At 42.8% G+C, this 14,022-nt stretch overlaps 1 protein-coding gene across 8 annotated transcripts in view; it reads right to left on the reverse strand.

The window, feature by feature from the left end:
- ARID1B (AT-rich interaction domain 1B) overlaps positions 1 to 14,022 on the reverse strand; it is a 429,234-nt gene that overhangs the window by 65,950 nt on the left and 349,262 nt on the right. For 7 of the 8 annotated variants that reach the window (XM_025294982.3, XM_025294980.3, XM_025294976.3 and 4 more), the window contains one exon: positions 12,234 to 12,413. The exons of the other annotated variant lie outside the window; for it this stretch is intronic. In XM_025294982.3, the coding sequence (XP_025150767.3) occupies positions 12,234 to 12,413 (180 nt within the window). The remainder of the gene's footprint in view (positions 1 to 12,233; positions 12,414 to 14,022) is intronic. 8 annotated transcript variants of the gene reach the window in all.

Genomic DNA, 14,022 nt, shown 5'->3' on the forward strand with positions numbered 1-14,022 from the left:
GTTGTACCCGGCACCATGTCTTATAAGTAAGTTTTAAGCACAAGCATGGCACTCAGCAAAGCAGGGTGGTGGCACTACAGGAAGCAGGCGGGGTCTGAGACTGAGATAAACGTCTGCAATGTCACCCCCCATCTCTGCTCACATGGGGCACATCCTCCTGGAGTAGATGGCCTGGACTAGTTCAATAGTTTTGTTTTCTCTCTCCTTCCACACCTTTTATTTTGGTTGAGGGTACATAAATTACAGTCAAGTAAATTGAAGGCATGTATAATGCCACTTAGATAACAATAACTGCTGAACCACACACACTATGTGTGAGATATCAGGTTAAGTGTTTTGCACCTATGATTTCATTCATTCCTCCAATAACTATATGAAATATGGACACGACCATGACCGTATTGACAAAAGAAGAAAATCAAGAGCTAGTAGGTTAGGATTCAAGCTCAAGCCAAATGATTATGGAACCAATGTAATTAACCAATAAAATATGCTACCTCCCAATAAGTGACTGTGGAAATGAAACATATGTAAAAGGAGAAGGGTTTGGAGAGTATGGATTAGTGTTTCTCCATCTGTCCTTACCACTTCCTGGAAGAATCTCATCTACATAACGTAACTGTTCTAGGCACAAGGGATGTAAGGTTAAATACAATGCAATTCCTATACTCAAGTTCACAGCATAAGAGTGTGAGTGTGAGAGTGTGTGTGTGTGTGTGTGTGTGTGTATGTATACACAAGGTGAAGCAGCAGGGGAAAGACAAGAAAAAATACAAAAGCAAAAACAGAAAAGATAATGCACTGTAAAACGTGTAAGAGAAAGAAGAGTAAGTCCTTGTAGGGTAGGGATACAGGGGGTCATCTGTGGAGGGGGGCGGCGCTGAGTGAAGGTCTTTGAAAAACCATGTTGGGTCTTGACCCAAGAATCCGTGTGGGGCAGGCTCTGGGATCTGGGAGAACTGGGGCTGAGTGAAAACTCTGTGAATATACCAACCATGGATCTTAGGTAAGTTGTTTTAATTTTTCTTGGTTTCATTCTCTTTCTTTTAAAAAAGAGGATCCTCTTTATTTCGGTCTACTTGAAGAGTTGCTGTTAGGATTAAATGATGTAATATGTGTAAAGTGTCTCAAATACGGGTACAGAAGTGGTTGGTGGGATGAGAATAACGCAGAAGAGGACAGAGAGCCCCTGTGGGTGAGGCAGTGAACAACAGCGCTGACAGCAAGAGCGAACTTGAGAGCAAGGCGCCGCTGAGCTGGCGCGACTGTGGGGGGGGGGGGGGGGGGGCGCTCACCAGGCCTCCCAGCCTGGAGCGTATTCTGAAGGTGAGGAGGGGCTTCTTCAGCTTTTTCCAGCAGAAACTGGGTTAGATCAGCAACAACAATAAAAGCCAGCAATTCATGTTTCCTGTGTGCTAACCTCAGCTCCAAGTTCTTTGCATTACCTCCTCTCATCCTTATGTCAAACTTAAGAGAGCCCAGTCACTGGCGTCCTCACTTCAGGGAGGAGGAGCCTGAGGCGATATGCAGAGTGACCTGACCCAAGGTCATGTGGCTAACAGGCCTCAAAGCCGTGGTCTGAATACCCTATTCCGCTAGCTGCACCCAAATGGCCTCTCAAATACTTAACAGAAAACCGCACCGACTTTACAGCATGGTCCCAATCGTGAAAGCAGGTTTTCTTAAGGGCACCTACAAATCTGTAAGAAGCCCAGAGTTTTCAACAGTGACTGATGTCAGCTCTTTGTTAGGTGCTGCCCGTGAACTCTCTCACATGGCTGTCCATGAAGTGTATTACTCGCTGAAGAGTATTTTAGGCTTTGTGGGCTGGATGATCTCTGTCAAAACTAAACCGCCATTGCCGCCTTGATGTGGCCAGAGGTGACACACACATAAATCAGAGCATCTGTGTTCCAATAAAACTTTATTTACAAACACAGTGGCTGGCCAGAGTGGCCACAGGCTGCTGAGCCCTGTGACAGACCAGTCTTGGGACAAGCTCCTTAAGAAAGTGCTCCATCAGCACAGAAAGTGACCTGTTAAAGGTGGCAGCTACTTTCCCCTGGGTATTCCTGGAAGTCCAAGGGCTGGAGAGGAACAACAGAGCAAGGCACTGGCCATCTGAGGAGATGGAATGGGCAGGAAAGTCAAAGGGAGAAGGGACAGCAGAAGTTCAATACAAATCACATCAGGTGCCCCTGAGTTGCATGCAAGTCAGTGTTTTACAGCAGCACCTCAACTATAAACCGTATTTTCAAGAAGATACCCTGCCACTGCAGAAATAATCAACCTGATATTGTTTGTAAGTAAACACTGGTGATTCAGATGGTAAAGAATCTATCTGGAGACCTGGGTTAGATCCCTGGGTTGGGAAAATCCCCTGGAGAACAGAATGGCAACCCACTCCAGTATTCTTGCCTGGAGAATTCCATGGACAGAGGAGCCTGGTGGGTCCACGGGGTCGCAAAGAGTCGGACATGACTGAGCCACTTACATAACACAAAAGGTAAACAAACATTCACTGTTTATCAATTTTTAAGTTCTTTATAAAAAGTTCTGAGGCTGCTCTGAAGCTGCTCATGTGTCCCACGGGACCACATGGAAGATTCCCAAATACTTTCCCATGGCACCATCTCAGAGGAAAGGGCGCCTTATGCTCACACTGGATGGGGGGGGGTCACAGAGCAGTGGACAAGATGCTGTGTTCCCCTCTTCCTGTGCTTTCCCAGAGCACAGTCCTCAGAACTCTGCTCTGTGGCAGGATGAAGGCTTACCCCTCGCCACCCTGTCCTCTCTCAGCCCTTCCCTCCAGACTGTCTGATAACATCAGTGAGATACAGTGCTCTTCCCTGGCTCTTGCTTTTATTAAAAATAAACTCATTTGTAGCTTGAACGCAAATGAAATTAATCCACATATTCTTCCTGTTCCTCTGTAGCTAGTTTCCACTCTCCCTCCCTCAACACTTGGTAAGTAACTTATTTGGTAAGAAACTTTATTCAGTGAAAACATATGTACCCTTTGCTTTCGAAGGAAATGCAATGACACTTTTAATCTTGTTTCAGAAAACAAGCATTTACATGGTTATTGCAGACTAAGCCCATAATGCACTTGATATAAGAGGAAGGTCCTTGGTTTTGCTAAATCCTGCTTAACAGTTGAAGCAGAATGCTGCTCATACTTGGAACAGAGAAATATTGTCCCTCTGGGTTCCTGCACCTTGGGTTTAACTGCCAATCAGGGGCTGTATTTTAGTAACCACAAAGGAAAACACCTGAGATGTTCAGTACCCCTGTCCCCGTCTTCTATCTTTCTCATTCATTTTATGTGATAAGAAGAGAAGAGCTCTGTTTCAGTAGCATTGCTCAGTTCCACAGCTGGTCTTCATTGCACAGCAGGAAGCGTTCTGCAATCCGGGAGAATATGCATCAGAGCACAACCACCACGCACACCCACACGCATGCGTGCACTCGTGCTTAGAAAGGCCCATTGAAAGCTGGGCTCCTAGTCTTATTTTCCCTCAATCAGTTGGGCTGATTTCACAAACTGGCACTCAAAAGCACATGTCAAGAGAGTATGTTCTAATTATAGAGGCCTCTGTTTGGTGGAAGAAATACAAAGTTCCCTTTCCTTCTCCTTGAAACTTAAAAGACTTTCCTCATTAAACTCACATGCCTGGATAAAAATGGTTTCTAAAGGCTTTAAACGGCTTAAGAGGCAGCAACAGACAAAGCACAGGCTATAGAAACTGGATTTGATACTGGGTTCTGACACTTTCTAGGGGAACGACCTTGGACAACTTATTTAACCTCTTGGAACATGAGTTTTGACAGATAAAGTAACAATATTAACAGGCAATAGGCAGAAAGTGACTAGTACAGTGCCAAGCATAGAATTACCTAATAAATTATAGCTATCACCATGATCATCAACAATAATATTATCAATAATCACTAATACAATCTTTTTTCCATAATCTTTTAAAAATGTGTAGGAGTAAAAAATGATTCACACCCCCCTCACTTTGCCTACTCAATAATGTATCTTTCTCCCCAAAATAAATAAAAACCAAATATGTAAGCCAAGCAAAATATGAGAGGAAAAGCCAGGAATGAGGAGTGCAATCTTATTTCCATGTTTCTCTAATAGATTAGTAATTTGTTGGCACTGGCTCTGACAGAAAACAGATGGGTCCAGCATTAAGCACAATGAAGGCAGCAGATGCTAGGCCAGCCCACCTCAGCTGGACAGGCCTTGCAGCCAAGTCCAAGAGCCCACAGTTTTCAAGTGGGTTCATCTTGGCACACCAGCTTTGGAAAATTGGTCCCCAAATGAATTCAGATTTTAACTTACCGGGAGCTGTATTCAAGCACCAGATAACGGAAGCAGGAGCTACACTCTATTCACACCCCCAGCATTATTTTAGGAGGATCACAAATAATTCTATACCTGACTCCGCAATTTTAAAATTTGCTAGTTAATATTAATATTCCAAGGTTACGGCTTCTATGGAATTATTAAATGTTTCCACTTATTTTGCTTCTTGGTTTCAACCATCCAACAATGACTTAGGAACAAGTACTGCATGCAAGGTCCTATATTATTTCCCTTTGCTGTGGAGGGTAAAATGGTGCACAAATCACAGAACAGACACTTGAAAAAAATGAATAATTAGCTATATATTATGATGAACACATTTGTGAATTAGGTTTAAATCAGCACTTTTTATGGTTATCTACTACACACATTTACTACTACATCTGTCATGTTTATTGAGGTAGAATTTCTATGCATTAGCATGCATACATGCCCTATGACCACCAGCACAGCTAAGACATGGCGAGGATATTTCTATCAGGACAAAGAGTTGCCGTCTGGTGGTCAATCTTGTCCCCAGCCCTGGCAGCCACTGGTCTGATTTCTGTTCCTACAGTGTTGCTTTCCCCAGGATGTCATGTAAAGTGACTCATACAATACTGGGTCTAGCTCCTTTCACTCGGTATTGTGCTTCTGAAATTCACCCATAATGCTGTGCATATCAGGAGTTTGCTCCCTTCTGCTGCCGAGCAGTATTCCATTTTCTGGGGACATGTGGGCTGTCCCTGTTTCTGGCAATCGTGACTGAAGCTGCTGACATTTGCACACAGGTCTCCCAGTGGATATGTTTCATCTCTCTTGGTAAACTCTAGGGATGACTGCTACTTTGTACATTAAGTGCATTTTTAACTTTGTAAGAAACTCTACTACGATACATATGAGAGTTCCAAGTGCTCTACTGTACATCCTTGATATTGCAAATTTTTAAAAAATATCAGCCATTCCAGTAGCTGTGTTGTGGATACTGTTGTGGCTTTAATTTTCATTTTCCTAATGACAAATGATTTTGAGAGCATTTTTCATCTAAATAAGATATTTGCTGTGTAAAAAAGTTGTATTTCAAAAATCTTCTTCCAATGCTACTTTTCTAATCAGAATGATCACATGGTGCTATGCTTTCAGGCACAGATTTAGGACAGAAACTGAGTAGCTAAGAAGACCACAGATTCAACATGAAAGTGCACTTACCCCAAGTTGCAGTAAACCCTACTATTTGTGAAAATTGAGATAATTTATCTTTTGAACTGATACATGAGGCACCACATTTTTTCCCAGGTCAACATGCATTTTAAAAAGTATTCGAAATGCAAAAGCAATACAGTATTATATAAAGCTTGTAAAAGAAATGGAAAGATTCATTACCTTACAGTATGACTTGAATGTTTCACTTTTGGTAGCTTTCTCCCATTATGTTATAAAAATTAACTCCTTTAAAATGTAATTATACAGTGATGCAAGCTCAATACAGAAAATATAAAGGCACAGAGAGAAATAGACAACAACAATCCTTAGTGCCATCTCCCAAAGATAATTCTTAAGCATTGAGTAGTCAACCTAAGAAGCATCAAGCATCAAAGCAGCATCAAGAGGGAGCACTGGATCTGAATCTCTGGAATACTGTCTCCATCCATTCAGGAAATAGTTTTTAAGAGCCTCTTTTGTGCCCGCTCCGTGCTCATTGCTGATGATGCAGTAGTGAGCAAAGGCAGAGAGCTTCCACTCTGGTGGCAGGAGATAGGTCAATAGATAAATCTAGACCATGCCATGCAGTGCCAAGCAGGGAGAGCTTGGACAGTGTGGAAAGGGCAGGCTCCCCTGAGAGGGTGACTGAGGAGAGGTGCCGTGGAGAGGGAGCTGTGTGGCATGTCGGCGCCTCTCCACCACCACCATCAAGGCTGACATACACCCAGGCCCAGGAACATATGGGCAAGTCGGATGCTGGTTCTGACTTCAGAGCAAGGAGAGAAGAGAGGAGCACAGGTTCTCAAGGAGCAGGGGCATAAACGTTTGCCTGTGTGTGACCTTCACAAAGACACTGGTCACCACGATGTTCAGTTTCCTCATCTGCACAAAGGGTATAATATAAAACTCTCTATCTCCTGTGGTTGCTGTGGGGAAAAAATATCCACAGTAACTATTGTTGGACGCTAACAATGATTAGAATCTGTCAAGGAACAGACAGAAGCTGCTCCAATGTTAATAAGATAACTTTCCACTAGCAAAATTCTTTTTTACTGTATATTGTATCATGAGTCTCCTTTTACTTTCAATATGCACAGATATTCAAATCTATTTCAGAGTAAAGCATAAGAAAAAGTAACTACTGACCTAAAAAAATGTAAAATTATCTTAATTCAGTAGCCAAATTCGGCATAAAACAGTAAAAGCCCTATGGTAAGGAAGGAAGGATTCTCAGAGTCACTGTGGTCACAGGTGCCTGAGCACCTGCGTCCTCCCTGGGCTCAGAGCTGCTGCGCCCTGTGCACACCCGCGGATGGCGGGGGAACAGCGCCCCCTGCAGGGAGGGCTCTGATCTGCTTCACCTGACGGCAGGTGCAGGAAGCCTTCAGAAAGGACCGGTGGTGCCAACGCTTACAGAATTGAACACTAGTCATTTCTTTTAAAACAAGCAATTAAAAAAATGGCAGAGCTGTGAGCCTCAGGAAAAGGCAGCTTGCTGAGACGTAAGTCAAGCAGCCTGTCCACATCCTGCGTTTCTACACCGCCATCAACTGTTCTGATCCAGGCCGGCGGTCCAAGTTCACAGGATGACCGCGAGGGGAGGGGACACTGGCACCCCAGGTGCTGTTGATTTTAATAAGTAAAGTGAAATAATTATCTTCACACTAGTCAAAATTCATGTTGCTGTATGTTTTTTCTTTCTTACTGTGAAGTTGATTTGTACTTTAAATTTTCCTTACTTCTTGCCTAATTCTCAGGTTTTTGTCAAGTCAAAATGATTATCAGTCGGCTAAGAAAAATTCAAGCTTAAACCTTATAACTTGAAGGCTAAATTTGAGCATCAAAAGATGAGGCCATTAATCACCTTTGGTTATAATATGATCTGCTACAATTTGTTTTTTCCTACTATGAGCAAGATAAAGATTTAGAAATTTTTGAACAAAGCCTTACAGACTATGGAATTAATACTTATCCCTAGCACTGTCCATTTAACGAAAAAATCAAGTTAACGTAACAGGATGAAGTAAATGATCAAGAGCACTGTAACCTGTTTCAGGAGAGAAATGAGTGAAACTGATGCAGGACTGACCTGCACACAAACCAGCCTCTGGAAAGCCAAAGAACAAGATCTCCAATTAGCAGCACTGTCCACGGGGGTGGGGGGAGGGAATAAATCCATGTGGCAGACACATCTCACTTCTGTAGAAGAGAGGCTGAATTCAGCTTAATTTAAGAGCAAGAGTGGGGACTAAAATTGTGGGTTGTGGTGACCCCAAGGCTGCCATGGCCTAAAAGGCTCTCTGCAGTAGCTGGTGGGCTGCCAACTGGTTGACATTTATATGTTCTTCCTCTTGACTTGAAACACTTGTAAGATTATTAATGTGCAATTCACTATTTTGGAGCTGCATTCATTTCAACTAGGTATCATTTAAAGTTTGCCATTGCCGACTTTTAATGAATGAAGGAGAAGGAAGAGTTCCACTGGGATCTGATTTATTTTAGAGGGAATTTCTAAACCCTTCTGAAAAGCACCTCTGACAAAGTACTTTAGGAATAAAGGCTAGTCAGATTCATCTTCTTCTAAGCTCCCTGCTTCCTAAGACAACTATACAAATTAAGGCATAAAACCAAGGCTGAGTTGGTGTGCAATGTCTATAGCTGTACATGGGGGCCCCAGACACTCACACAGGGAGTGACACCTAGCGGGGAATCATGGCTCAGAACTCCTATCAGGTGCCCAAGAAAATACTCCTAATTCCTTCCACAACTAAGGCTAGGCCCTCACTTTTTGCAATTAGTGACAAATATGCTAAAAATATCTGTGGACAGTCTGTGACAGACACTGTTCCTAGAGAACATACGAACAAGAAAGTGTCTGTCCTTAGGAAATAGAAAGGCTATGAAGATGAAATGGATTTTGGCTCCCTTTTCCACATACAAATTCATTTATTAATAATTAACACAGCAATTAAAGAATTCCTTTTTATTTATTACAGCCAAGTCTCTCTGGCCCTCTCTACTTGCAAACACTTTGTAAGGGGAGTTATTTTATACGTGTCTGCTTGAAGGTAGAAAAGCACTATTTCATAAAATACACTGCAATTAAACATTTTTGCACATTTAGACTGGCTTCATCCCATCTGTATATTTAATAATTTATAGTATTAATATACATTAAAAAATTTCCTCTTAATAGGAATCTGTTTCTTAATCTCTAGTATTTTTTGTGTATCTCAAGCCTATATTCCCCAAAGCTTCTTGAAGGCTCATAGTCTGTCTTCTGTCTCTCCAGCAGCTCACTGAAGGAACCAGCAGGAAGGAGTGTATCTAAGTCATGCAAAATGACACAGCAGGCACTCTGTGAGTGGCCTCTGAAGTCCTTCTCGGTTTGAACCCTGGCTCTGCACTGACCAGCTGTGGGACTGTGGGTAAATTACTTAACCTCCTCATTTGCAAAATGGGATGACATTACAGGTTTCCTGTTAATGAAGAAAAATGGGAAAGTATACCTGAATTTGAATCCCAGTATGACCACTGTGTACCCTGGGCAAAGGTGTTTATGAGGTGCATGCTTCAGTTTCTTCGTCTATCAAGTGGAATAATAGTGGTACCTATAACATGGCATGTTGTGAGGATTAAATGAATTAATATATGAAAAACACCAAGTCCAGGACTCAGTAGTGTTTAATAAATGTTGGCTGCTGTTACTAATAATTTTGAAGAAGCTATTCCTGACAACAAAAAGGTTTAGCAAAAAGAGACTGTAAAGTATCTTCCCCCGAGATCTCTTAAAAACATTAACACAGAAGAAAGCCATCTAGCTAGAAACAGAGAAGATATAACGACGACTCTGTGGATCTCTGCACAACTGATTCTTTCCAGACATCAAAACCTGTAACAAAGATGGAAGCTGAATATTCTACTAATAATTTGAGTAGTTAATCAAGAGAAAGAAAAAAAAATACTTCATTTGGGTCTCTGTTTAAAAGGATCAATCAAGAGAGAAAGGTAAAGGTAAGAATATTTCTTGGATTGAGTAATACAAGTTATAATTGTCATTTCCTGTCATTTGTTCGGTGAGGACAGGGGGAATACAAGGAGGAAAGCAAACAATTCTGATTTGAACCGAGAGCACCAGAAAATGGATTTTTCAGTCCACGCTTCGGGAGCCAGTCAAGAAGCCCAGGGGGTGGGGGGAGCAAAGAGTATGCCGGAGATGCCACCTGGAAGAACACTGCCTAGGGCGCAAAGTTAGAACATGCCACATGTGGAAACTGTCAGCCTTAGTTTAAACTGTCCAACCTAAACTTAGTATTCATACCTCAAAAAATTCCCAAACAACAACCATCTTGACTATATATCCAAACTGTTATGCAGTGGATCCAGTGGGCCACATTAATGTAAAAAGGTGCTGGAGTCAAAGCAAAATTTAGACTCAGAACATTAGAATTAGAAGCAACTTTCAAGGTAACACAATCTAATTTTCTCATTTTCTATAGAAAAAGTAAACCCCGGAGAGTAAGCAATTTTCCAAAGGCATACAAGGTTGGGTGAGAACTCTCACAGGAGCAGTGCTATTAAATTAAGAATCTTACTATTCAACGATTCCAGAAAACTGAGGGTTTTATTCAGAGGATAAACCCATTTTATGGAAATTACCTTCTGTGTTATTAGCTAACTCCTAAAGTATGAGCGCTTTATTAGCCATTCACACAAGACTCATCAGATAGTCCAAGGCTCTGCCTTCCCACCTTCCCTTATTTGAGAGCAGCAGAGGGTAAGATTGCAAGAGTATTTCAGAGTAGAGTGGCCAGTTTTCAAGATTATATACATGAAACCCTTGGAATGGCATTGGTAAGTCCCAGGCCCTAGCCACCCCTAACTCTGAGAATAAGGCCCTGGCCTTGTCTCCAGTTACATTCTAAGTAAAAGTTCACATATTCTGTGCATGTCACAACTTATAAGCTGCTTTCCCAATTTTCACTATAGTTTTTGTCCTTTCCAGATCGTCAAAGTCCCCCCAGTTTTGAAGATGCCCACTGAGTGGCACAGAGGGCAAGCAGGCACTCTCGCAGCTGAGTTGGCACGTCCTGCCCTAGCTCAGCAACAAACTGCTACATGTCACAACTATCTTGGCTGATGGGGAACTAGGCAGACCCTGGCTGTCAACCAGGACCTTAAATTCCTAGAGCTTTTATAGGAATTAATAACACAGAATCTACTGATGGCATGGCAGGTAGGGAATCAAGTCAAACCCACGTTTATATCACTCTCACTACATGCTCATGGACAGAGGCAGAAAGGGCCATGGGAAACATTTGTTTTGGGTGTTCTAATACAGTTTCCCAACAACACAAACAGTTGGAATACAAAATAACAGGGCAACATAAGGTGAGGTGATGGTGCTACACTGATAGTACTGAGGGTGTTTAAAATCCTTCAGAAAGAGATCTTCAGAAAACAAGAGAATTTTCAAACTGTGAGGTAAGGACAGCTTTCCTGAGAAATACCAGGTAAAAAGCTGAGATGGCACCTGGCCTCCTCCTTAAAGAATCGTCTGGCCTTGCAGGTACTTCTGTGGCTGCAGAGGCTCGAAGGGCATCAGCACAGCACGTTTTCCAGATGGACAGTCTAAGAAATATTAAGGCTTGTCTATGGCCATACCACCCTGAACGCATCCGATCTCGGAAGCTAAGCAGGGTCGGGCTGGCTAGCACTTGGATGGGAGAAACATTACCGCTTTAGTGAGTCAGGGGCCTGGTTTGGCTGTGGAGGCGCGGTGAACACTGTACTAGTGTCCTAGAGGCACTGCCTTCACTTGGAACATTCCTGGTATTTTCAGAAGTGAGGAGACTCTGGGAATTGTGCCAGATTAGCTCATTCTAAATTATCCATTAATGTCTAATTTAAATAAACAAAATATAAAGGTGCTAAATTCAAATGCCGTATTGCTACAAGTGACTTAGAAAAAAATATGTATCAGGTTAAAAACCTTGCTGAAAGGATTCTGCACATGTAAGACAAAACAGACATCAATGTCCAGGAAGGCAGAATGTAAATGGGGCATTTTGGGCATGGTTCCACTTGTTTTTCTACGCATGCCTTATCTTCCTTTTTGAAAGACATGTCCATTTCAGGCTTTGTCCTGTCTTCTAAGAGTAAAACTGGCAATGACTGTGAAAATTAGAACTATTATTTACCTGAGAGAGCACTTTGGGGACAGATTAGGAGGAAAAGTAATAGGATGCAATCCTTCTGAGTAGGGAGCACATTGTTACAAAGGTAATTACAGAGAGGGAGGGGCAGAATCAGGACTCAACAGAATAACCTAAGTTTTGAATCAAACTTCTTGAGGTCAAGGCCTGTGCTGCTTTCTCAATAAGCATTTACAGCTACATCACAGAAACAAGGGTTCACTCCTTCATTATTAATAACACATGTATGAAGAGCACTTACCAGAGTGTCTGATGCATGAATGCTTAATGAATAGTTGCTATAATTATTCTTCCCATCACTATGGGAAACCAAAGGGCTGTGGTTTGCATTAACCTCACAGATCTGTCAGGTAACAATGGGATCTTAAGAGATGTTTATAACATTGAGGTCTTGAAAGGACTCACATAGTAACAAAATTTCTACAACCTACTGAGTGCATTCTGGAGAAACTTTTCTTTACCTTGTGGTCCATACTGGCTCATCTGTGGACCGTAAGTTCCACTTGAGTTACTCTGCTGAAAGCTACTGATTCCAGGGTGCATCTGGCCTCCAGGAGAAGGATGAGGCGACATGGATGGTCCTGTCTGCTGAGGTCCATATTGAGACATCTGAGGGTTTCTTTGTGTGCCTGCCATAAAACCTAAGTGAGAAATAAATGTAAATATATAAATGCAGGTGACAGAAGTGGACATGGAATTGTGTGCAAGGTGGACGGGAGAACATCAGGGTTATGGGACTCCCCTACGCAACACTGAAAGACATCTCAACCCAGTGTCGATGATGCGAGAGGGCCCAGGGGGCTACCCGAGTCTCTCATTAGGGTTCCTAGGAACACTACGGATTTAACACTTAAACTAGGGAAAGGAGAAGAGGGATAACAGGCAAGTAACCTTAACCTCTCCTAACATCCATTCTTGCCAGGCTGGACATAGTGTGTGCATCCCTCAGAGCCTTGGCTCAATTCTGGATCTCAGGGCTGCATGTTGCCATTCAAACATCCCAGCCCTCTCTCAAGCCCAGGACAGCACCCAGCTCTCCTCTGCATAGAACTCTCTTTTTCCCTCTGACCTCCTGGAGCCACAGCTGCTCACCTTGACTCCTGCAGTGCTGAGACTTACCACCTGATTCACACTGTTCCCTAGGGGATACTGCACACAGGTGGAGGGTCTGAAATGTACTCTGCTACTCCAAATACACTCTGACTTCCTCCTGCAAAGTTCTGCCCATGGTGTCCCCAGCACAACCCCCATGATCCTTCCTCCCACCCCGTCCTATGGTGCGATGGAGCCATCAGCACGTCTGTTGCCTCTACTTCTGAAATGCATCTCGGGTCATCTCTCTTCTCCATTTCCATGTCTATAAAAGCTCCTGTCTTTCCCCCCACACCTTGTCATGGTCTGGCTCACCCCTCTCAGCCTACCCCATGTTTTGTGCCTTTTGGTTCACTTTCACAAAGCTGCCAGGTTTTCAGGAATAAAAAAGGAAATTAGAGCGTTATCTTCTCTGCCTAACACCCCTGTTCCCAGGATCACTGGATCCGAAGTAAAATGCCAGCATTTGACTATAGTCTCTGGGACCTTGTGTGGTCTGAGGTTTGCTTTTCTCACTCTAACCCCACTTCCTATAGTTTTCTCTCCTCCTCACTACCCTGAAATCCACGGCCTTCTCATGTTCCCAGAAGATAACGTCAAGCTCTTTCCCATGATAGAGTCTCTCTCTCTCCGGTCCCCTCTCCCAAGAACCTTCTACTACTGCTGGTTCCTTCCCATCCTCCAGGTCTGCCCTCCCTCATGGTGCCTCCTTTTCTCATGGCAATTTTCCTTACCTGTAATCAGCTTACTCTATTTCTGACTCACTTAACCTCTCTCTTCTCCATGAGAACATAAGCCCCAGGAAGGCAGGGATCATATTATGTGACCCCTGCTGTACCCTCAGGGCCCAGTTGGATGTCTGCACATAGTAGGTGCAACAACTATGTACTGAATGAACGAATTTTAAATTCCTCTTGTACCCAGAGTGCTAAGCACCACATGGTAGGTGCTGAGCAGATAACTGGCCAATGGATAAAGAAAATCCATCTTTCAATTGAGAAAGACTATAGTCAAGGTATGTCCCCATCTATCAGTAGTTTGGCCAAACATTAGCAAGTATTATACACAGGATGAACTGTGCATACACGTTTAGACAAAGAATATCCCATGTCAAAATGTGTATCTAAGAAAAAGATAAATTATCAAACCAGCAAACTA

The sequence above is a fragment of the Bubalus bubalis genome, chromosome 10 (assembly GCF_019923935.1).
Source record: "Bubalus bubalis isolate 160015118507 breed Murrah chromosome 10, NDDB_SH_1, whole genome shotgun sequence".
Lineage (NCBI taxonomy): Eukaryota > Metazoa > Chordata > Mammalia > Artiodactyla > Bovidae > Bubalus > Bubalus bubalis.